General features: G+C 47.5%; 1 protein-coding gene across 10 annotated transcripts in view; it reads right to left on the bottom strand.

Moving 5' to 3' along the window:
- Positions 1-23,887, bottom strand: part of LOC142814232 (uncharacterized) — a 63,578-nt gene that overhangs the window by 3,179 nt on the left and 36,512 nt on the right. For 8 of the 10 annotated variants that reach the window (XM_075892575.1, XM_075892576.1, XM_075892573.1 and 5 more), the window contains 3 exons: positions 21,280-21,398; positions 20,116-20,177; positions 15,356-15,469 (listed from right to left, as the gene is read on the bottom strand). In XM_075892575.1, coding sequence (XP_075748690.1) covers positions 15,356-15,469; positions 20,116-20,177; positions 21,280-21,398 — 295 coding nt within the window. The remainder of the gene's footprint in view (positions 1-15,355; positions 15,470-20,115; positions 20,178-21,279; positions 21,399-23,887) is intronic. The other 2 variants (XM_075892574.1, XM_075892581.1) reach the window with 2 other exon arrangements.

Below are 23,887 nucleotides of genomic sequence, written 5' to 3'. Positions count from 1 at the left end.
ACCAGGGCAGTAGTCTGTCACACTTTTGTCGTTGCCGCTGCTTTGCTTGTAGCAGGAACCTGGAAGATGCTGAACGCTTTCGCTCGGCACTCATGATCCGACGAGAATCCTTCTCTTCTGCCCATTGCTCGCTCATGGAGTTTTGCTCTAGCTGAAGTTCTTTGAGGATACGTGTGGAGGCTTCTCTCAATCCTGAATTGAAGCGCATCACAGCCTCAGCAACTGCTGTCTCAACAGCTATGAGTGAAGCATGCTTCTTTCTGGGCATTAGAGACCATATGACAGAATGGAGTGCCTCGTTTGCACTTTGTGTCTTGCCTCTTTGGCAGCGTTTTAGCAGCTCCTTGTTATTAAGTCGCTCGTAGACTGGAAGTAGTGCATCACGGACATTTTGTGGAAAGTTGTAGGTGTGCCTTGGCAGCGGTTTTCCCCTTGCAGCAGCAGCATTCTGCTTGCACCATGAGTCACTGCCACTTGGGCACAAGGTGTGGTTGGACTTTTCATCAGTCGATGTCACGTGATAATATGTGGCCATGGCTGCCCGGTGCATTGCATCTAAGTCACCAACATTGTACTTCAGAGCCCAGCCATAGTATCTCGACAATCTCTCTATGACAACATTTGTCAAGCAGCCTCTTCCACTTTTTTACCAGAACCCTTATGCTTTTGAACAAGACTGCGTAGTGCAGTACCCATTAGTTCTTGGACATGGTTTATACAGTCCTCTTTTTGAACGTATCATCATCAGCAGCAGCAGCCTGACTACATCCACTGCAAGACAAAGACCTCTCCCATGTTCCGCCAGTTAACCCCGTCCTGTGCTTGCTGCTGCCAATTTATACCCACAAACATCTTAATCTCATCTGCCCACCTAACCTTCTGTCTCCCCCTAACCCACTTGCCTTCTCTGGGAATCCAGTCAGTTACCCTTAATGACTAGCGGTTATCCTGTCTACGCGCTACATGCCCGGACTCTGTCCATTTCCTCTTCTTGATTTAAGCTATGATATCCTTAACCCCCGTTTGTTCCCTAATCCACTCTGCTCTCTTTTTGTCTTTTAAGGTTACACCTACCATTTTTCTTTCCATTGCTCGCTGCGTTGTCCTCAACTTAAGCTGAACCCTCTTTGCAAGTCTCCAGGTTTCTCTCCGTAGCTAAGTACCGGCAAGATACAGCTGTTATATACCTTCCTCTTGAGGGATCGTGGCAATCTACCTGTCATAATTTGAGAGTGGTTGCCAAATGTGCTCCACCCCGTTGTTATTCTTTTAGTTACTTCAATCTCGTGGTTTGGCTCCACGGTTATTACCTGCCCTAAGTAGACACTCTTTTACAATTTGAAGTGCACTTTTACCTATCTCGAAGTGCTGCTCTTTTCCGAGGTTGTTGTACATTACTTTCGTTTTCTGCAGATTAATTTTAAGACCCACCTTTCTGCTCTCCTTGTCTAACTCCGTAATCATGAGTTGCAATTCGTCCCCTGAGTTACTCAGCAATGCAATGTCATCGGCAAAGCGCAGTTACCAAGGTACTCTCCATTAACTCTTATCCCTAACTGTTCCCATTCTATGCTTCTGAAAACCTCCTGTAAGCACGCGGTAAATAGCATTGGGGAGATGGTGTCCACCTTGCCTTACACCATTCTTGATTGGTATTCTGTTGCTTTCTTTATGAAGCACTATGGTAGCAGTTGATCCCCTGCAGATTTTTTGCAGGATGTTTATATATACTTCATCGACGCCCTGATTCCGCAGTGTCTGCATGATGGCTGATATTTCTACTGTATCAAACGCCTTCTCGTAATCTATGAAGGCTATGTATAGTGGTTGGTTATATTCTGAGCATTTCTCTATTACCTGATTGATAGTATGAATATGGTCGATTGTTGAGTAGCCTGTTCGAAATCCTGCTTGTTCCTTTGGTTGATTGAATTCTAATGTTTTCCTTACTCTGTTAGCAATTACCTTTGTAAACAGCTTGTATACTACAGAGAGCAAGCTGATCGGCCTGTAATTCTATAAGTACTTGTCATCTCCTTTCTTATGTATTAAGATGATATTAGCGTTCTTCCAAGACTCTGGTACTCTTCCCGTCAAGAGACATCTCGTAAACAGGGTAGCTAACTTTTCTAACACAATCTGTCCTCCATCTTTCAGCAGATCTGATGTTACCTTATCCTCACCAGCAGTTTTGCCTCTTTGCATGCTCTCCAAAGCTTTCCTGACTTCTTCTATCATTACTGATCGGGTGTCATCTGGGTTACTGCTAGTTCTTATAGTATTAAAGTCATAGTTATCCCGGCTACTGTACAGATCTCTGTAAAACTTCTCCGCTATTTTAACTATCCTATCTATTATGGTAGTTATTTTGCCTTCGTTGTTCCTTAATGCATACATCCAATTTTTGCCTATCCCAAGTTTCCTCTTGACTGCTTTGACAATCCTTCTGTTTTTCAGAGCGTGTTCAATTCTCTCCATGTTATACCTTCTCACATCGCATACCTTACACCTATTAATCAACTTTGAAAGATCTGCCAGTTCTATTTTACCTGCTGTACTTGAGACTTTCATGATTTGATGCTTCTTAACCAGATTCTTCGTTTCCTGGGAAAGCTTGCCAGTGTCTTGTCTAACTACCCTGCCTCCAACTTCCACTGCACACTCCATAATGATACTCGTCAGATTATCATTCATTGTATCTACGCTATGGTTGGTTTCCTCACTAAGAGCCTAGTACCTGTTCTGAAGCGAGACTGAATTCCTGTACTTTCTCAGTGCGAGCTCATTGACTGGCTTCTTGCGTATCAGTTTCTGTTGTTCTTTCTTCAAGTCTAGGCGAAGTCGAGACCGTACCATTCTGTTATGTCCGGTGTTGTCGTCGGCCCATAGACGTACGCGTTGGTCGCGGTAGTCCAAAAAGCTCAGACAGCCTCGAACGGTTAAAAACAACTTTATTCCTATTCGGATGGAGGCGGCGGCCGAACTGCCGGGGGAAACGAACGGTGGCTCGTTTGCGCCGAGCGGGGGAAGGGGAGGAGTCAACATCTGGAAGCAGTTTCAGCATCCGGTCCTTCGCGGGTTCGGAGGCTCGCTCGTGACACAGGGGTGCTTGGAACACAACATCTCCTCCATCCCTAGCTTGTCGCTTGGAAGCGATCTGGGGGCCGCCGTGAGCGCGTGGACGCTCTGGACGCACTAGGAAGAGAAGCCTCCGCTCGCTGGGTGTCGTTTCTCTTGTGTTCAGGGCCGGCGGGCGGCGGCGCCGATTCATCTGGTGCGAGATGCCAGGCTAAGTGGAACGAAGCTTCCGTCGAGGTGGCTGCTTGAATGGGAGGTTCCCTTGGCAAATTACCTGAACGGCGTAGCTGATTAAGGTGGCGGCGTGTGGCCTTTCCACCAATGTCGACGAGCCATGACCGCAAACCTATGCGTTTGAGTGCCGTCGCTTCAACCCAGCCGGGCTTTCTGTGGAACTGGCGGGCGTATATGCGCTGTCCACTTTCAATTCTCCTGCTATGCGGGAGCTTTTCTTCCTCCGACGGTGCTTTCGCTGAGGGCTCCGGGACAATTGCTGTCAGCTGGGTTCTCATGTCTCGTCCGAACATCAATTTCGCTGGCGTTTGATCAGTAGTGCTTTGAACAGTGTTGTGCTGTCTGAAGAGAAAGCGCGCGATGCGGCGTTGCATTGTCTCAGTCCGGTCTCTAGTAAGGGCGCGCTTTAGCTCAGCCACGTAGCGCCCGGCTTGTCCGTTCGTAGCCGGGTGGTAAGGAGCTGATGTAACAGACGAGACGCCGTTGTCGCTGTAAAACTTGAGAATCTCCGTGGACACAAACGGAGTGCCGTTGTCCGAGACCACCTTGCGCGGTAGGCCAAACTTTGCAAACAATGACCGCAGAGTGTCGATAACTGCTGCCGATGTCGTTGTAGCCATTTGTTTTACCTCCAGCCACTTGGTGTATGCGTCTACAACCACCAGGAACGAACACCCTTCGATAGGTCCAGCAAAATCAATGTGCAGGGTGTGCCAAGGCGTGTCTGGTCTTTCCCATTCAGGAATAGGGGCTCTTGGCGGGCTTCTGTGGTTGCCTTGGCAAGGCTGGCAATCGTGAACTGTTAATTCTATATCATGGTCGATACCAGGCCACCACATATAACTTCTGGCGCACTTTTTCATGGCAACAATGCCTCGATGACCTGCGTGGACAAGCGACATGGCCTGTTCGCGAAGTGCCACTGGAATTACAACTCTTCATCCCAAGGTGACGCAACCGCGATGAGTGCTCAACTCCGCAGCTCGCTTGCGGTAAGCGTTGAAGTGTTCACCCTTTAGCTTCTGCACGTTGCCTTCTTGTATAACTGCGTAGACTTCCTTCAAGACAGTGCACTCCTGCGTTGATGCTGCTATCGTGTCAGCTGTTAGCGGAGGGTTCGGCAGCGCCTCGAACATGAGTATATCACCCGGCGGGGGTGGTTCATCTATTGTGGTGTCTAGCGGCAGGCAGCTTAATGCGTCGGTGTTCTGGTGTTTCTTCCCAGTGCGATGTACGAGTTCGTAATCGTACGCCGACATCTTGATGCACCATCGTGTCATTCGCGGCGACAATGTCTGTGGCATTGGCTTCTGGGAACCCATAATACCCAATAAGGGCCGGTGATCTGTTATGAAAGTCACTTTCCTGCCAGTAATGTACTGCCGAAAGTGATCTGCTGCGTAGACGATGGCAAGTCCCTCTTTATCTAGCTGGGAATAATTCCTCTCTGCCTGCGATAGGGTGCGCGAAGCAAAAGCGATTGGGGCTTCCCGTCCCTGGTCGTCAACTTGGGAGAGGACTGCTCCCACTCCGTATGGTGATGCGTCACAGGCTAGCAGTAGGGGTCTCCTTTCGTCGTAGTGTCGCAGAACAGTAGACTTGCGAAGTAGTTGCCAAGGGCAACGAATGACTCCTGGTGGCGTGGCGACCAAGTCCATGGGACTTCTTTCTGCAGGAGCTGATATAGATCGTTGGCCACTGTAGCTCGATGTTCTAAGAACCGGTCGTAGAACGTCAATAGCCCCAAAAACGACTACAGTTCTTGCTTGTTAGTAGGCGCTCGTGCTTCGGTGATTGCACGCACTTTGTCTTCAGTGGGATGGATACCGTGCGCGTCAATTTGATGTCCAAGAAACTTCACTTCAGGCACCGCAAAAACACATTTTTTTTTACTGATGTGCAAATTAGCATTTGCTAGCCTTTCCAAAATGAGCTCCAAGCGTTCTCTGTGCTCTTCATTGGAGGCGCCACCGACAATAACATCGTCCAAGTAGACGCAAACACCTGGGATCCCGCTAAGTGTAGACTCCATAAATTTCTGGAAGATTGCTGGCGCTGCAGATATTCCGAATGGTAGCCTTTTAACTTTGTAAAGACCCTTAATAGTGTTTATCGTGAGCAGTTCAGACGTTGATTCGCTCACCTTCAGCTGCTGGTAGGCTTGTGTCAAGTCCAAGGTGCTGAAGATTTTTCCACCACGAAGCGTGCTAAAAACCTCTTCCGGTGTCGGCAGTGGGTGGGAAGATGCTTTTGTCGCCAGGTTGACAGTGCTCCGGTAGTCTCCGCAGAGGCGTAGGGTACCGTTCTTCTTTCGGACGACAACGAGTGGTGTAGCCCATTTCGAATGTTGCGTCGGTTAGATGATCCCTTGTTCCTGCAGTCGGTCAAGCTCATTCTCGACTGACGTTCGTAGGGCGAAAGGCACCGACCTAGCTTTCAAAAATTTCGGCGTCGCATCCTCCCGCAGCTCCAGTGTGACTGGAGGTCCGTTGTTCCCTGGTATTTCTTCGGAGAAAACCGCTTTGTACTTATCTTGAAGCTGCTCCACTGACGGATAACTGAGTGTGTGGTGAACTCCGCCAATGACCACTCCAAGGGGGGTGAACCAATTTCATCCTAAAAGGCTTGATCCAGAACCGTGGACGACTAGCAAGGGGAGCTGATGGGTCTGCCCGTTGTAGTACACGTCTACGTTGGCACAGCCCAGCAGTGGAAGGGAATGTCCGGACCACGTTCTCAGCTGCGTGTCGTCTTGCTGGAGAGCTGGCGCGTTCTCACGCCAAGTAGCGCGAAAAGTGTCCTCGCTGATGAGCGTACATGCTGCTCCGGAATCCACCTCAAGCCTGATAGGGCGCTGGTGTACCATAATTTCAGTTGTAATCTTCGGTCTCGTTCCGAGGTTCACAACGGCGTTTAAGTCATATAGTGCCGATGACGTTAGTGCTGTTCGGCTTGTATCTTGCGTCTGGCCCTCCTGTGCGTCGACATTGTTGTTCCGTTGCACTGAAGTCTTCGGTCCGAGCTGTTTGCGCTTCGAGATGCATGCCCTTTCAATGTGTCCCAGTTTTTGGCAAAAATTGCAGGTCGCTGTCTTGTATCGACATACCTGGGGATCGTGCATGTCGTCGCATCGCCAACAGCGCTGTGTCTTTCTGCTTGATTTCGCCTTAGACGTGGAATAACCTGACTGCTGACTGGTGTGATGCACCGGCTCGACGTTCCGTCGAATATCCCTCTGCTGGTGACCGGCGCTCTCCGCTCGTTGGGCGATGTCGTAGGCTTTGGAGAAGGTGAGACCCGTCTCCGCGAACTGGCGTTGTTGTAAGCCTGCGTCACGCAGCCCGCACACAAAATGGTCACGCAACATAACGTCCAAGTGGAGCATAGTGGTGTTAGCAGGTGTGGCAGTCGATCCTCCCTCCTGCGCAGTAGCTGCAGCTGTCGCAGGAGGGAGGATCGGGTCAACGTCCCGAAATTGCAGTCGGCAGCGAGCTTTTTGAGAGCCGCTACATATTCGGCCACTTTTTCGCCTTCCAGTTGGTCTCGCCGTTGGAAGCGGGCTCGACAGTAGACCTTCAAGTGCTCTTGTAGCGCTGCTACGATGTCCTCGTAGTCAACGGCTGCTGGAGTGCGTGGCTGAATCAGGGCACAGACTGTGTCGTATGTCTGCTCCCCACACAGCGTTAGCAGGTTGGCCCTCTTCATTGCTGCATCAGTGATGTTGTAAGCCTCGAAGTAAAATTGCAGGCGTCCAAACCACGATGACCATGATGAGCCGTTGAATTCGGGTAGCCGATTTGGGAGCCCGTGCATAGCCATAGCTTGTAGCTTGTCAATATCGTTGCGTAGCGTTGGTCCAAATCCACTTCCTCGTTGCCACTGTTATGTCCAGTGTTGTCGCCGGCCCATAGACGTACGCGTTGGTCGTGGTAGTCCAAAAAGCTCAGACAGCCTCGAACGGTTAAAAACAAGTTTATTCTTATTCGGATGGAGGCGGCGGCCGAACTGCCGGGGGAAACGAACGGTGGCTCGTTTGCGCCGAGCGGGGGAAGGGGAGGAGTCAACATCTGGAAGCAGTTTCAGCATCCGGTCCTTCGCGAGTTCGGAGGCTCGCTCGTGACACAGGGGTGCTTGGAACACAACACATTCTATGGTCACTGCATCGTACCTTGCCAACCACTTCTATATCCTGCACGATGCCTAGGTGTGCACTCATTATAAAGTCGATTCGTTATTTTCGCCATTAGAGCTCCTCCATGTCCATTTACGGTTTCCTCGTTTTCGATAGAAGGTATTCAAAATACGTAAATTATTGCATTCTGCAAATTCTACTACTAGCTCTCCTCTGGTATTTTTAGTACCGATGCCATAGTATCCTACTGCCTGGTCTCCAGCCTGCTTCTTCCCTACCTTTGCATTAAAGTGTCCCATCAGTATAGTATACTGTGTTTTTACCTCACTCATTACCAATTCCACGTCTTCATAGAAGCTTTCAACTGAAGCGTCATCATGGCTGGATGTAGGCGCGTAAGCATGTACCACCTTCATCTTGTATCTTTTATTCAGTTTAATTACGATACCTACCACCCTTTCATTATATCTATAGTATTCCCCTGTGTTGCCAGCTATGCTTCTGTGAATTAGGAGCCCCACTCCCAGTTCTCTTCTGTCAGCTAAGCCCCTATAGCAAAGGACGTGCCCATTCTGTAGCACCGTATAGGCCTCATCTGTCCTCCTAACCTCACTGAGCCCTATTATATCCCATTTAACACCCTCTAGCTCCTCGAATAGTATAGCTAGACTTCCCTCACTAGATGAGGTTCTAGCGTTAAACGTTGCCAGGTTCAGGTTCCAATAATGGCCTGTCCGGATCCAGAGATTCTTAGCACCCTCTGCTGCGTTGCATATCTGCCCTCCGCCGTGCTTCACAGCTTCACAGCTGCTTCACAGCTGCTGGGGACTGAGGGCCGTGAGCTATTTGACGTATGCATGTGGGAGGTAGTGGCCAGATACTGCACAAGGGGGGGCCAATCCTTTTCTGGTGAGGGACTGCATTTCCGGCGGTGGTTACCGGTGAGGCCGCACCCCAGTCTTCTTAATGCAGTTCTATCACCACACCGATTTTTTTTTTTCCTGTTGGGATTTGTGCGGCACCGGGATTTGAACCACAGACCTTTTGCATGCGAGGCGAATGCTCTAACCGCTACGCCATCACTGCAACTTTTGAACCTGTATGAAACCATAAACTGTGAAGTCTTCAACAGCATGAAATGATCTACTGTCCCCATCACACGCCATCACTGTGTACCGCAAGCTGTGACGGGAAATTGAGCGCTCAAAGAGAGTGACTGCTGCCTCCACTCCCATGTGGCCCGATCTTCACCGTATTTTTCTGCGCGCTTGCGGCCGGCACAAAAATTTGACAGGACAACATAGTCTAAAACATAGCCAGAAAACAGCTCTATAACAACACCCACACCAATGTGCGACAGGTGGCCTCTGGTTATCCATGTACCATCCATGTTATCCATGTACCATCATAACAGATGGGCACATTACTTGGGTTGTCAAAGCACAGATCTTAGTATAACGTTTTCACTGATATGGCACAATCAGAGAGGACCTTGTCTGCAGCTCTTGTTGACACAGGATTCAGTTTATTTTTCAAATGGCTCTTTAGCTTTTGTGGTGAAGTCCCCTGTGAGAAATTCCAATTACAGAGAAGATGTCGTTTAGGGCTGCCTGGCTATTCCCTGTGCTTTGCACGGCACGAGTCGCACGGATATTGACCTCGAATGCAGCGCATTTAGCCTGACTGGGTACCCTCCCAGAGCTCCACTCACTGTCAAGTCCAGAGTTGCGGCACTCTGAAATTAGCTTCATCACAAGTCCATATTCGTGCTCACCTTTTTCAATAGAAATGGTCCCACTGCATGTCCAGCATTTAGCCGTTTTTTCAAGAATGTTTATCGCGGATAAATTGACGATCCTGCAGGTAGCCGCAGACGGGTCCGAGTCCTTGCGCTCTGTCGCGAGCGTTCGCTTGTTTTCCTTATGCGCTGCCTAGCGCCGACGTCGTCTGAGGCAGCCGGAGAAACAGGCGGAAATGTCGGTGTTTCATCCAACGGATCGTGTTATGTCGCCGCGCCGTCCTGTACTAGCTGCGCATCAAATATACCCACGCCATCATCTCTTTTTGCCCTAGATTTCTTGCGCTTTTTTCCAAACTTGTGAGCGGTGCGAACTTGCGATACGGCTACGGCATGATGAAAGGTTCAAGCCAGGTTCAAAAGGTGGCCGAGAGCGTAGGCCTGCCTAACGCACTCGCCCGGTGGCTACGGCGCGCTTCGTCAGGCTGGTTCGGTGGAGTGTCTGAATGTGCAGACTTGAGAAACGCTTGCTCCAATTTCTCGCTAGCTCGCGCGGTTTCAGGAAGCTGACGAGAACAAAGACATGTGAGCGAGATACACTCGCCGCTTCACGTGTGCTCTACTGCCGCACGCAGCAGACAGCTCGGGAAAACGCAGCCGAGAGCGTAGGCCTACCGCACTGTCCCGGCGGCTTCGTCGAGCCCGTTCATGCGCCGTACCAGTATACTGCCGAACATAGAGACTATACAGAGATGCTTCTCATTTCTCGCTAGCTCACGCGAGTTCAGGAAGCCGATGAAAACAAAGTGACATACACTACCGAGCTGTCTGCTGCGTGCACTCCGCTGCCACACGCAGCAGATAGCTCGGGAGGCCCGGTGATTCGGAAGGCGCGATTCAGTCACGTGTGCTCACCACACCAATAGGCTCACGTGACAGGGCTTTTATTTACGCAGATTCATCTTTTTACGCGGATACTGAGTGGACAAAAACAAGCGTGTTCGCACACATGTAGCCACCACTGACGCTCCCAAAGCTTTCACCATCTTCACGTCTAAATACCAGCATGCCCGAAACGGCAAGTTGGCTGCCAGATGGTTAACAGCTATGAGCAAGTGCTTCACAACGCGGTACCTAACACGCGCATTACGCCCAAGCCAAGCGGTCACACTTTCGACGTTTTGTTGAGCGGTACGAAATAGCGCGGAAGGCCTCCCGTCCGCCATCCTGACCACACACGCACACCAAAAGCGAGTAGGACGCGCACACGCAACACACAAGCCAGAATGCGTGGAACTGCTCTAGTCAAAAAACGAAACTTCTGAATTCGAGCCAGCGTGGTTGACGTCACGGAGCAGTGGAGACAGGTGAAGTAGTGGCGATAAGCAGAGAGAAGCAGACCTGAGAGAGAAAGTCAACGAGTTGCGACAGGAAGGAGAAAGGGGAAAATACGGCGGGAAGGCGACCTTGAAAACCAAAACACGCAGGAAAAAGGCAGGTTGGGTAGCTGCCTCGAAAGGTAGGCGAAATGTCCAACTCACGTGTAGAAAACTTGGGGAGAGTGCAAAAATTTAGGAGAAGTCAAAGAATCTTTTGGTGGTGCCGACAGGCTTGTGCGGCCTTACCGACGCGATTCGTATTTTGTAAAAGCCATTTTTACACTTCCACACGCGTGCAAAGGGCTTGCTCAGCAGAATGCGAAGTGAGCAAGAACAAGTCTTAAACATGGAATGAACCGAGAATTATCAGAGTAGATGGGGTAGCGTACGCGCTTGCACTGGAACAATACGACGCCAATCCAGACAAGATGCAGACGATCGGGTGCAGTCAGTGGCCAACGATGTTGGCAAATGGCCTGGTCACTCCAGGCTAACGACGCCAACGCAAAAACCAGTGATCAAAAACTGAGGGGAGAATAGTTGGCCAACCGGTCTTCGAAAGATTGATAGCAACGTGAAAACACGAGCCTCGTCTGGCAATGTGGGGTGTTCATAGTAGCCGGGCAACCAAGGACTGAGGGGTGCCTAACAAAAAAACGTTCGTGGAGAGAAACAACTAAAGAGGTGCGGAGGCAGTGTCGGCATTTAACAATAAGAATCTATGGGCACCTCGCCGATGGCTTATCGATGGCCCAAAGTAGTTTCCGGGGAAGTCACCGGAGTGCAGACTCCGTTCGCTGTAACACATCGGGGACGCTCAGAGACGTTCGTTGTGTAAGTGCGATTTTGTGCCATTGAAATATTGTATGTTTCCACGGTCAAGTGGGTATAGCTGAATTCGAGCGAAAGTTCACTTTAAGTGAAGCAGTTATATGTGACCTCACCTGTATATTATACCGCATGTAATCCCCTGTAAAAGTTGTTTCACTGCAGTGATGGGGTGCAAAGCCATGAAAGCGTCTATCCAAGTGTACACACTTAAACCTCTTTATAGCAAAATCGTATACTACACGAAAATAAGTTCGTTATATCCAAATATTCGTTATAAAGGTATGTTCTAACACTGTTGCAAGAGTGTTTTTTTACTTCGTTTTAACTAATATTTTGTTACTTCCGGATTCGTTACACAGTCGAGCCCGACTATATCGAACCCGTTTATATCAAATTATCCCGTATATCGAACAATTCCTAAACACGGTAAGTTTACAATAAAAACATATAGCAAAAGTTACTGTTTTATCTATCAACGAAAATAGCAACGACAACTGATATATCAAACTCCATGTGCCCCAAAAGTGCCCCAGCAAGTTGGCTTTCCCTCGCGGTGGCAGGGAAAACTGCCGGTGCCACCCTAGAAAAAGTTGGTTAGTAGACCCAGTTGTGCGCGGGCGAACACCCCCCTCCAAGAAATGATCCTGGTTGTGCGCGGGCGAACAACTCCCTCCAAGAAATGATCCTGGCCCGCTCACAGCGCTTACAGCCAATCAGAGGCCGTCGTGCTTTCTCCGAGGAGCGGAGGCGGTAGAAGTAAGCGCCATTTTTTCTTTCTTTATGCTTGTGTGCCTGCTGCTGCCGATTCAGCGTGGTCTGTGGTGTTGCCTGTTGGTGCTCTGTGAACTGTATTGGCGCGGTGTCATCGTGGCTTGCGCAAAGAGGTAAAATTTGCCGTTCGCCGTGAAACTCGAAATCATCAATCGGGTTGAGCGCAGTGAAAAGAAGTCCGACGTTGCTGCCGCGTACAAAATTACAAGGAGCACCATGAGTACTATCCTGAGGAACAAGGCAGACATCAGGGCCAAGTCGGACAAAAAGCCAGGTGCCCGTGGTGCCCACGACGTGTGCACGCTGCTGTGTACGAAGATGTTGAAGACTCTGTTCACAAGTGGTTTGTGGACGTTCGGTAGCGAAACATCCCGGTGTACGGCCCTATGATAGAGCAGAAAGCCAAGGACCTTGCTTTTCTGCTTGGCAGGAATAATTTCCAAGGCGGTTCAGGCTGGCTTCAGCGGTTCAAAGAACGGCACGACATCGTTGGCAAAGCTGTTACAGGTGAAAGCAGAGCGGCGGACCTGGACAGTGTAGAAAAATGGCTTGAGGAAAACTGGCGAGATATCGCAGCAAGATATAGAGCCCACGATATCTTCAATGCAGATGAAACCGCCCTATTTTGGCAAATGTTTCCAAACAAGACACTTGCGTCTCGTGGCGACAAGACAAGCGGCGGCAAGGCAAACAAAGCTTGTGTGTCCGTGCTGTTGGCAGCTAATTTAGACGGATCGAAAAAGCTTCAACCTATGGTTATTGGGAAAAGCACGCCACCGCGGTGTTTTCGAAATGCTCTGTCGCTTCCAGTTACCTACCGAGCAAACTCAAAAGCGTGGATGACCGGGGAGCTTTTCAGCAGATGTCTATCTTCGTGGAATGACGATTTGGTAGGCGAAAATCACAAGGTGTGCCTGCTCGTGGACAATTATTCATCGCACCACTGCTGTACGACTTTCAGCAACATCGAGCTGCGTTTTTCGCCCCCGAACACTACGTCTCTACTGTAACCACTGAATCAAAGCATTACACGTGCAATGAAAGCCGGCTATCGGAAGCGCCTGGTGGAGAAGCTGCTGCAGAACCTTCTTGTCGGCAGAGAGCTTAAGATCGACTTGCTCAGAGCTATTTCTATGTTGAGTAGATCGTGGGCAGATGTCAAGAAGGAGATGATCCAGAACTGCTTTAGGCATGCCGGCTTCCGCATGCCTGGTGATGACACCCCAAATTCTGACAGCACTGAACAAAACGGCAGGTGTTTCCACCGAAGTTTGGAATGAGCTGGCAGAGTTCCCGGGCGCTGTCGACGGATCGACATTCGACGAGTTCGTCGGTGCGGACGATGATCTCCCCATCATGGGCCAATTACAGGATGAGGATTACATTGCAGACATCGGACCGACCACGAGCCAAAGCGACAGCAATATAGAAATCGACGACGGCCCATTGCCTACATCCTCCAAAGTGATTAGTGCACTTGAGTTGGCCCGGCGCTATTGCTTGAATGTGGAAGGTTGCGGCCTCAGCTGCTCCGACTCGTTGGACAACGTGGAGGCGTGCGTGCTGTCGCAGGCAGCGAAGTCGTTGACACAGAAAAAAATCCATGACTATTTTGTTCCACAGTAGGGCACGCAAGTAAGCCACCATATTAATAAAGTACTTTTCTTCTAGTTTGTTATGTGCCTTTGTGTCAGAACCTAAACCGGGCCTATATCGAATTATGCCATATATCGAACTAATAAACATTTCTTGGCGAGTTCGATATACCCGGGTTCGGCTGTATGTGGATTTGAATATTCGTTTGCATGAAACCCCCTGTAAAGATGAAGGAAAGAAAGGGAAATTTAAGGGCTCATTTTCCTCGTTAGACAAGTATTAGAATTTTTTTTCATATAAATATGTGTCTTTGTTCTCATTAATATTGCCCCCATAAAGGTGGTTTTGCCGCAACAAAGAAGCGCAACGTAGAAGCCACGAGAACACTTATCCATGGGAAATCCACCCTTCAGTGAAGCCCCACTTCAACATTAAGTGAAGATATTGCTCTTACATCAATTCACTTCCATTGAAGCCAAAAAAAAAAAAAGGCATTTGCACAGGCCTTCTTTTAATTTTTCTTTAAACATTGAGCAGATTAGTTACAAATATGCCCATTTATAATATGCAATATATATTTGAATTCGATTCAAAACGATTAGACTTTTTTAACAACACTAGTATTTGCTTTGAATTCACTTCAAAACTTCATAAAAGAAGGCTCAATTCTCACAGCACTACAAAAGGACACACATGGGACGAAATGCCTTTTGTTGTCCCATTCAGGTGCTTCATTTCATCAAGTAGGCTTCACAAACTGGCCCAAACCTCTAACTCTTCTAAAGCCGGCTATTCTCACAAGGCTCGTGACAACACATTTTGATGTCGTATATTGGGTTCTTTATAGTTTCTAATCAGTAAAAATAAACACATCGTTCCTTTAGGAGGCAAAAGAATTAATTTACAATGTTTGGGGAATTTCTTTGAGCCAATGTAGCCTAAGTACAATAAAACTTGGAAATGTGTGTCATCGTGCACAAAATTTGAAAGCGAGATTCAGACCTAGATTTTCTCCTGCATTGACCAAGCTAGGATGGCAAAGTAACTACATTAGAGTGGTAAATGGTACTCTGAGAACGCTCAACAGGTTCCCTATTTCACTTAGGTCCCTAAAGGGGCACTGAAATAATGTTTACTTCGGAGTGAAAGATCAACGTTGTAGAAGTAAAATGTTATTGTCAACAACAGTGCTCTGCGTATGCAAAAACTAAGGTAAATGCACAACACTATCCACGCCACGAATGGGACATTTCGACATTATCTCAATGACATCAAAGCGTCTGACTGCAATTAACTACTAGTAATCAAACTGGTCGCATTAAAGAAAAAGGAACCTACATTATAACACATCTACTTCTCCATTAGAACCGCTTGGGGTTACGGCGGGGGAACGGGGAAAAGCTGCTCCTGCTTACATATGGGCGTGCAGCATTTGCACTACCTCCATCTCCTCAGCTGTGTACTTCCAGTGGTACTACATGCATCCTGCCGGCACCCTCACTACACAACACCTTGTGATGAAACGAGGGGTTGCGCACCATCAAGCCCCCCCTGGCAATACCAAGCATGCTGCAATGCTTTATTGTCAGTACTTACTGCATGTTGTTTTGCATGTGGCCGAGCACAAGTGCCACAATGTGGTTGAAGGTCATTCGCGAGAATCCGCCCTGGGACTGGCGCACGCAGTCCACGTGCCTGCGTAGCTCTTGCCTGCACCCACAGGTCATAATTAGTTTCGGTACCCTTATTTCACAGACTAGGCGTGCACAGACAACTCTCGACAAACTAAACAGGACACCTCCCACCAAGCCTTCAAAAAACCTGGGACGTTTAAGTCTCCGATCCATCCCACTTCCACAGAGTAGACATAGCATGAAGCAACATAGGGCTGACTAATTTTATGGAAAACCGATTTTTCGAAGCAGAGCAGACATGAAGCATTAGCTTTGGATTCAGATCCGAGTAAGTTTTTAGTATACAAAAACCGACTGATACAACAGCGGAGTTGGTATTTCCTCCCCAGGGCTAGGAATTTACTTTGCTTGAGAAATTAGAGTAATCTTTATCTATATTTACACACAGCTGACCCTGATCGTAAGGAAGTCACCTAGCCCTAATAGCTTCGTTCTTGGAAAAAGGATGCCACAACCACAGAATCGCTATGTGACCGGTGGTGCTATGGAGGACTCTAGATTTGGAGCAATTTCTGTAGCAGAAAATTGTTCTTCAGGAGAACTTTAAAGCAGCCAAAAGTTCCATCTTGAAGTACTTTGGAGCAGGTAATTTCACATCCTGTAGAACATCGGAGAAGCAAGTTCATTTGCATTCAAGCATTAAAACGATTATAGCTCTTACGAAAAACTAAAAGCCAGTCAGATTAGGTCACGCGCTGTCTAGTCGGAATCACTGATCGAGAGGTCCGATTGAGAATCATCGTCGCGGCCGCTGTCACTGCCATCCCAAAGCGCGTTGGCCTCCGTTTTGGCCAGAGCGTTCAAATTTCCTATTTTATGGAAGCTTTTTCTCGACAAAGCTGGGAGAAACTAGGTCCCATGACACGGCGATACCGATGAACCAGAGCGTTCGCACATAATTGAGAAGGCCTTCTTCAACACCAGGAAACCTGCATTAGCAAGTGCGCACTCTTTCGCTTTCTCCCATACCGATCCCGCCGGTCGACACACGTTGAAGAACTTCATGCTGGAGTGCTTGGCGGTGGCACGATTGCGGTTTTCTTTGGCCAACTTCACAACAGCGAGCTTGAATTTTACTGTATACATTATTACTGTAGCCCATCACAAGAGAACAGCAAAAATGCGAAGGATGGATGGCGAAACCTAAACTTCCAAAATCAACCAAGCACGCGTTGCAGAGCGGACACAGAGAGCCAGGGGAACAGTTGGCACAGCAGGCCGAACTGGCGCTCGCACGCCTCCGGTGCCATAGTTGCCCTTGTCGTGATGCAAGCGTGCATTATCACGGTGGTAGAGATGGAGAGAAAGGGGGCAAACGCTCAAGCAGTTCTGGCTACCCGTCAACAGATTTGAGAGTTCGTGCACGGTATTCTAGGAACCCTAGTTCGGGGGAACACCTCGGAATGATGGACTTCGCACTCGCAGCCTATTTGGCTGCGCTCACCTCAACAGCTTGCCTACCTAAAGAATCCAAAGATCCAAGGTTCCTTCGTGCACGCGCCGGCGAGCTGACTTGGGCGGGTTGGGGAGCACAAAATGTGTGAGTAAATATTTTTTCCCCCGTAAACATGACAAAATATTAGGGGTGCACAAATCATGCGAGTAAATACAGTACATCTGCATAGTTATCAGGAGAAGTGGTAGACAAATGTCGCGACACGCAACAGTGTCAACAATACAGATTTACATTGTCCCTAATGCTCCCCCCCCCCCCCCCAAGAGTACACAAAAGTGAAAGCCAAGTAGTTTTTCTCCTCTATTAATTGTGTTGCTGAGAACTTCACGACATAACTTAGTGGGGCTTGGACAGCCAACTTTACAGACACTCCTTTCTCTCTTACCGAGTGCTCTTTGTACTGTAGACAGCCAACTTTTGCCGACACTTCTTTCTCTCTCACCGAGTACTCTTTGTACTGTAGCAAGAGCGTTTTCGCAGCACTTCCACAGTATCACTGGCGCATCCACTAGGCTGACTTGAAGGTCGAGATCTGCTTTCAACCCGGCATCAGCAATGTGTCCAAAAATGCTTTCAACATGAAGTCTACATATTATAACAAACTTGGTTTTCCTTTTACAATGAAGTTGTATACTACTATTACATGGTTTCTGAAAGCGGTTTCCTAGGGGTTTAACAAGTCCCTCTTCAGAGTTCTGCGAGCCACTGATAAATTCCCTGGTTACGTGCTCATCAAGTAACTTGGATGGCAAACCGAGGTGTGATAGATGATCTAAAAAACTGCTATTACTCACACTCACATGTGAATGAGCACGTCTCGAAGTACAAAATGAACGCGCAAGCTACGCAATAATGCTCACTAGCAGCTTGTAGTGAGCCAGACTCCGAAAACGAGCCAAGTGGTCAAGTTCTTGCACAAGAATATCCGATATTTTGTATATACCCAATGCGCACTTCTACTGTTTGAAGATGGGTGCCAAAGATAAGGCAGTAGACATGCAGCAGTCATTTGCAACAACATATGCTCGTCATACTAGAACATCATGCATTCAGCAGTGATCCAGCCAGTTTATAATTTCGAGCAATTTTTAAAGCAAAAAAAAGTGTTTTGGAGCAGATTTGGAGCAGGAGGAACTGTGTATTGGAGCAAATCTGGAGCAGACAAAACAAAATTTAGGATCATTTGATGCAAAACATTCATATATATTCGGAGAATGTTCTTATTAGTGCGCTGCTATTTAGACAAGGCCGACAAATGCTGCTGTTATTTGGACAGGGCCAACAAATGATGCTGAAGTTTAGACAAGGCCGACATCCAGAGAGCAGCCATTAATTAGGTTTTTAGCACCCAAGTCAAAGAATGAAAGCAAAGAAAACTATCATTGCAAGTGAGAACATACTCTGACCATCTCAGCAGTCGTAAACGCGAAAATAATGTCAAAGAGTGTTCCTGGAGCGGCCATACTCTTAAACCAGAGTTTTGTAAGTACAGTTGCGTAATATCGGTTCCCAAAGAGTGAGCTGCCAACCTCATTTCTATAACATTGCAATTTGTTGCTATCACATTCACTGCTTCACCCTTGTGGTGAACAGACTTTTTTTTTGTCATATGGCGACAACACGGATTGTTCTAACGTCGTTGCAGATGTGTCAAAGCACTTCTTTATTAGTGACTGATCTCACCACTCAATTTATATTTGCACTGGCTAGGCATCCTGTTCAGTTGATTTCTTTATAGAGACGTGCGACGAGCGCTCGCATATGTGCGATAAACATTACCTAGCGCAGTTAATGTTAAAAGAACGTTAACTAGCGCAATTAAGAGGCATCAACTTCTTCGCGAAATATCGAACAAAATGTTTTACGGCCAATTTGCTTGAATAGGCCGTTCATAGCAAGCAGTGCCGATATCTGCAGCCAATTGGCCACAGTAGCTAAGTTTGATTGATTGATCTGTGGGGTTTAACGTCCCAAAACCACCATTTGATTATGAGAGACGCCGTAGTGGAGGGCTCCGGAAATTTTGACCACCTGGGGTTCTTTAACGTGCACCCAAATCTGAGTACACGGGCCTACAACATTTCCGCCTCCATCGGAAATGCAGCCGCCGCAGCCGGGAATCGAACCCGCGACCTGCGGGTCAGCACAGTAACTAAGTTAAGGTATGCGAAGTTAACTCGTGAACAAGGAGGAAAAATAATAAAAAGACGTTACGCGATATCGCGGGTTCCGTAACAAACAAGACAGGCTACCAATGGCACGATAAACTTTCACGAACAGAAAGACACGGTGGCACCGATAATTCAGTTACGCTGAATATGACAAAAAGCACATTGCTGGAATGGACCAAGTAGAGGACATCGGCGGCATTATGGAAAGGCGCTAGTTGCGTTACGACCAATATTTTTAGGTCAGAAACGGTCTAATGTAAACAGGTAAACCAGTAAACTCAGCCGCAGTAGGCGCAAGCTGTACTTCAATGTGCGCAGCAAGGTGCAGGGATGGGGAATTGTAGCAAAATGGCACAATTGAAACTGTTGGATCACCCCTGTGAATTGTGCACATTGCAATAGGGTCTTTGAAAAAATATATTATACATTCCCTTTATTTTGCCTATCTCGTTCACCTATGAATTTAAATTGTTCATTAGTGCCTCTGAAAGCTATGCAGTTTTCATGCATTTTCCAAATGGGAGCACACCGACAGGCATTCTCTACATTAACCTACATGACAAATGAGCACAGAAATCTGCTTAATCTGGCAGTTGACATGTGACTGGGCCTGACCATTATTGAGCCTCACATTGATTTGTTGGTTCAAGGCAAGAGACTTCAATTGCAAGTCAGAACAAATTTTTCATATACCATTGATATTGAATTCTTCACATGTGAAGGTAGCGTTAGCCAAATGAAAAATGCATGAAAGCTGTGGGGGCGAGAGGGGGGATCCCTGGGATCAACATGCTCGAGAACCCCTCGGCTAGAAGAAAAAGCCCCTGAATGAAAACATCTATTGTAAATTGCTCCTATCCTCTCCTGCGCTTTCCTTTGACACCCGGTGCTGCGATTGGCCAAATGCCATCACATGCCTATTGCATGAGTTTTCTTTTGTCTTTCTTCTCCTAGGGCTCAACCTCCAAAGTGGTGCCCAACATTATGAGCAATAAGATTAGCATAGAAAAATAGCAATATGAAAATAAAACTCACTCTGAATAGTCCGGCTTCTTCTTCTTTAACATCATTACTATTTTTGCAATCTGCAGTTCCGTCTGAAGCAAAAAAAAATTACATTGGATTCTTGAAATTCATACACAACACACAAGAAGAGAACAGCTTCAGTTTTGTAGGCATTAAAATTTAGAGGCAAAAAAAAAAAAAACTTGAATGAATACAGTGGGCAACTGCAGTGTTAGTCTCAGTAAGACTTTTAGGATTGAAAGAGCACTGAAAGCCTGAACAGAAAAAGAAAAGGGTCCCTAGAGAAAAATATTCTGCAAGTGCCAAACTTTGTGCTGAAGCTACCACGTGTAATACACAGAACATGTCACAGGCATTTTGGTGACGATGCTGCTATAAGCAAAAAGGATGAGATTCTCCTGGCTTCTTTCCAACAAGACAAACAATTGTGGTGAACGACACTTCCCTAAAAACACCAGTGTCTAAACATGCAGGGCCATGCTTTGCCCTGCGGTGAGATTTGGGAAGCCAGCAGAAACCCAGACAGCAAATTTTCACACGAATGTGAAGGCATGCAGATTTTTCGATTTCACAAAACTTTTTGCTTTATCTTTTATGGTGGTCAATAGAGGCATTAAGGCATGTGCCTTCTGCACTTCTTGAACCATTCTACATAAACAGACGACGACCGTTTGTGGGAACACTCAGAAAAGTCAACTTCATGATTCTGCATTTAGGTCACCTTCGATTATAGGTACACTCCCGAACTTTGGAAGGCCATTTTATGAAAAAAAAATCGACTTATAATCTTCAACATATAGTAGTAGTTGCTAATAATGTAGATAGCATAAATTACTACATTTCTTGGCCTATTAGTAACATAGCATATGTTTAACCTTAAGTAGTGGTGCCATAATGGATCAATTTTAGACAAGGACTTTGTGAAGGCCAAGAAAGTAAAAATGTCAAGAAGTTTTCATGCCTTGTTTAGCAAAGTTGTAGACAGTTTACCCGTGCAGAGTTGCAATGATAACTCCGACAGTTCAAAGTAAGCTCGTCGAGAGAAAAAAAGTGCCTATAGCTTGGCATGAGCCAAAGTGAAAAATGAACAAGTTTTCCGATTTCCCGCAGATGTGAAACAGCACAAAGGTAGGCCCCCCCTCTCGCTAGCCCATCAAAAGCATGGCAGATGACCTTGCTCTTGGTCGGAGATCCTCCACGGCTGGACCACATGGACTCGACATCCGAGGAAGCGGCAGCCTGCTCCATGCGCCAGTAGAGGTCGTAGAACTCCGGCACCCGAGGCCGCTCTGCTGAAAGAAATTTCAGCGAACGGCTACAAAATCAAATTTTCCAGCGTTCATTCTGCCTAGTATGTCAAGGTGTACATGTTTGACAGCAACTATTCAGGCACATTTGGAGAGTTTGTGCTTAGTCATCACAACCACATTAGTGCAGTCTACTAAACTAGATGCACGTGAACATGTATGTATGGAGCGTTTTGCAAAGCAAATATTAATCCCTGGTTCGTGCCACTTTTGTCGCGCAAATGAGTGGAATTCTCGGCACAAATTGAACGCCATTCTTGTTATGCCTACAGATCTTTTCACAGGAGACGAAAAAAAAAAAAAAATATTGCTATGTTGGGCAAAGCCAGACAACGCTGCCTCGGCAGTGTGAATTTTGTGGAGTCACGCCTACTAAGCGCAGCCTAGAGAGGACTATGGTGGCGCCCCGGGGGCAGCTTGTGAAAAAGGTTTATACAAAAGCAAAATCCGGCAGAAGCAACGCTCAATGAAGAAGTCCAGCTCATATTCCTATACGTGCAACAGGAAGCTTTAAAGAGCATTAGGCCTAACGAGTCGCTACAACTGCATACCAAAGTATGCCTGAAAAGCAGCCACGAGGACACAGTTCTTTGAAGTTGGCCTACCCCGCTCACTGCACGAAGCAGCTCAGCGCAAAGTCCCAGCCCTATATTGAGCCACAACACGAGAAAGCCTGGAACCCCTTCTTGTAGAACTAAGGGACAGACCCTATTTACAGCAGTTGAGCGAATAGCAAAAATGTCGGCACAAGGCAAATTGAAATATTAAATTTGAGTGCAAATCAACATATTTTATGAACAGCTGTCGAATATTTTTTAAATGCTTCTAGGTTAAAGCGCTGGCGGGGTGGTGTTTCATAGTTGTGTTATCAAGAATAAGTCAATGCAGAGGCCGAATTGTACTTATGTACACAATTTTGTGCAACCAAAGTGTTTCCAACAACATTTTACAAGTGAAAGGCAATGATGTTATTTCCTCAGCCTATCCTCCTGTTAGAACTTTCGTGGAAGCCCAAATTATTTGGCGAACAAGGGCATGCTCCCTTCAAAATCGGAGTTTCTCATGCCTTATAGACATTAATGTATAAAAACATAAGAAGTTTGGATCCCGAAAGTCATCCTCCGACTTTTTTCAGATTTTCCACACAAGAACCTTCCGGCCAAGGATTCTGCGACGTTACACCAACAACATCCACAGATTGCATGCATACCACCCCACAGCATACAGAGACATATGCCCGTGGTATGGAAGCACACCGGTGCTCTACCGCATCACGTGGGAATGTACGGCACACACCGAAGAACAGAAAGGGGACAACAGCAGAGAGATGTGGGAGGCCATGCTGTGCAGCCGGGCCCTTGAGGACCAGCGGAGGCTGGTCAGGAGGGCTGAAAGGATGGCGAGAGCCAGCAGTGCCTTGGAATAGAGGCCCAACCACGCGGCGTTGCCCCGTTTTAGTGGCAACGAAGTCTTTTTCGCAAATAAAGATTTGTTATTCTGGCCAAAAACTACATTAATCAAAGCCAACACTTCGAACACACAGGTTCAATCCAGCGCTTTCGGGAGTTGATTTGCTTACAGTCATAATTGAGCCCTGAAAACTGCTTTGCCACAGTACCAAAGTGTAATGCGGCGAAGTATATAAAAATATGAAGAGGCCATAGTAATGGCACAGTGTATCTCAAATGTCGGAACCAGCATTTTTTTTTTTTTAAGTTAATACAGTCAAACCTCGATATATCGAACGGCGCGGCGATCGCGAAATAGTTCGATATATCCAGAATTCGATATAAAAAAATCACGAAAAAAATGCGTCAACAGCTTGCTGAAAACAACCAACAAACCGTTCGAGCGTGGTGCAGTAAATACTCACTTGAAGATTCAAACATAGTATTTATTGTGTTGGTTTAAAATATTGAAAAAGAGTAGCCTGCTTTTTGTTGGCCATGGCGTGTTTGACGACTGCGTCCTCAATATAGTCCAGGCGATCCATAAGTGATAGGCCGGTGCCTTCAATCGCGCCTCAGTGGCGGCGCACAAGGGCCGAGGCAGCTACGACCTCAGCTGATGTCGGGAGCGGGGCACCATCAGCGCTTGCGGGATCCACCTCGGCAGAGTCTTCATTTGGCTGCTCAGCAGTAGCTTCGGCGACAAACTCCGCATCCGTGAGCTCCGCCGTTCGGAGTTAGGCCTGTGGCGCACAGGCCTAACTCCGAACTCACGAACACTGCGAGCACAACGACCGATGCCTGCCGATGCTACGGGGGAGGAGCTTGCAACAAGTGCGCAGTGTGCCGTTGACACCATAGACACTGCAACGACTGCAAGGCTGCGGCAGGAGTCCGGGTGGCACGCCTATGCCGGCTCGCCTGACTGCTTTCCCTTTCCCGGCGGCAGCGTGGGCCGTGTCAACACCACCTAGACTATTCACAAGGCCCGTTCATACCCCTCTTTCCAGACGGCATACGTCACGC

This window comes from Rhipicephalus microplus, chromosome 4 (genome assembly GCF_043290135.1).
Source record: "Rhipicephalus microplus isolate Deutch F79 chromosome 4, USDA_Rmic, whole genome shotgun sequence".
In the NCBI taxonomy this organism is placed as follows: domain Eukaryota; kingdom Metazoa; phylum Arthropoda; class Arachnida; order Ixodida; family Ixodidae; genus Rhipicephalus; species Rhipicephalus microplus.
The sequence above is the reverse complement of the archived record's forward strand: the minus strand, read 5'-3'. Positions and strand labels throughout refer to the sequence as shown.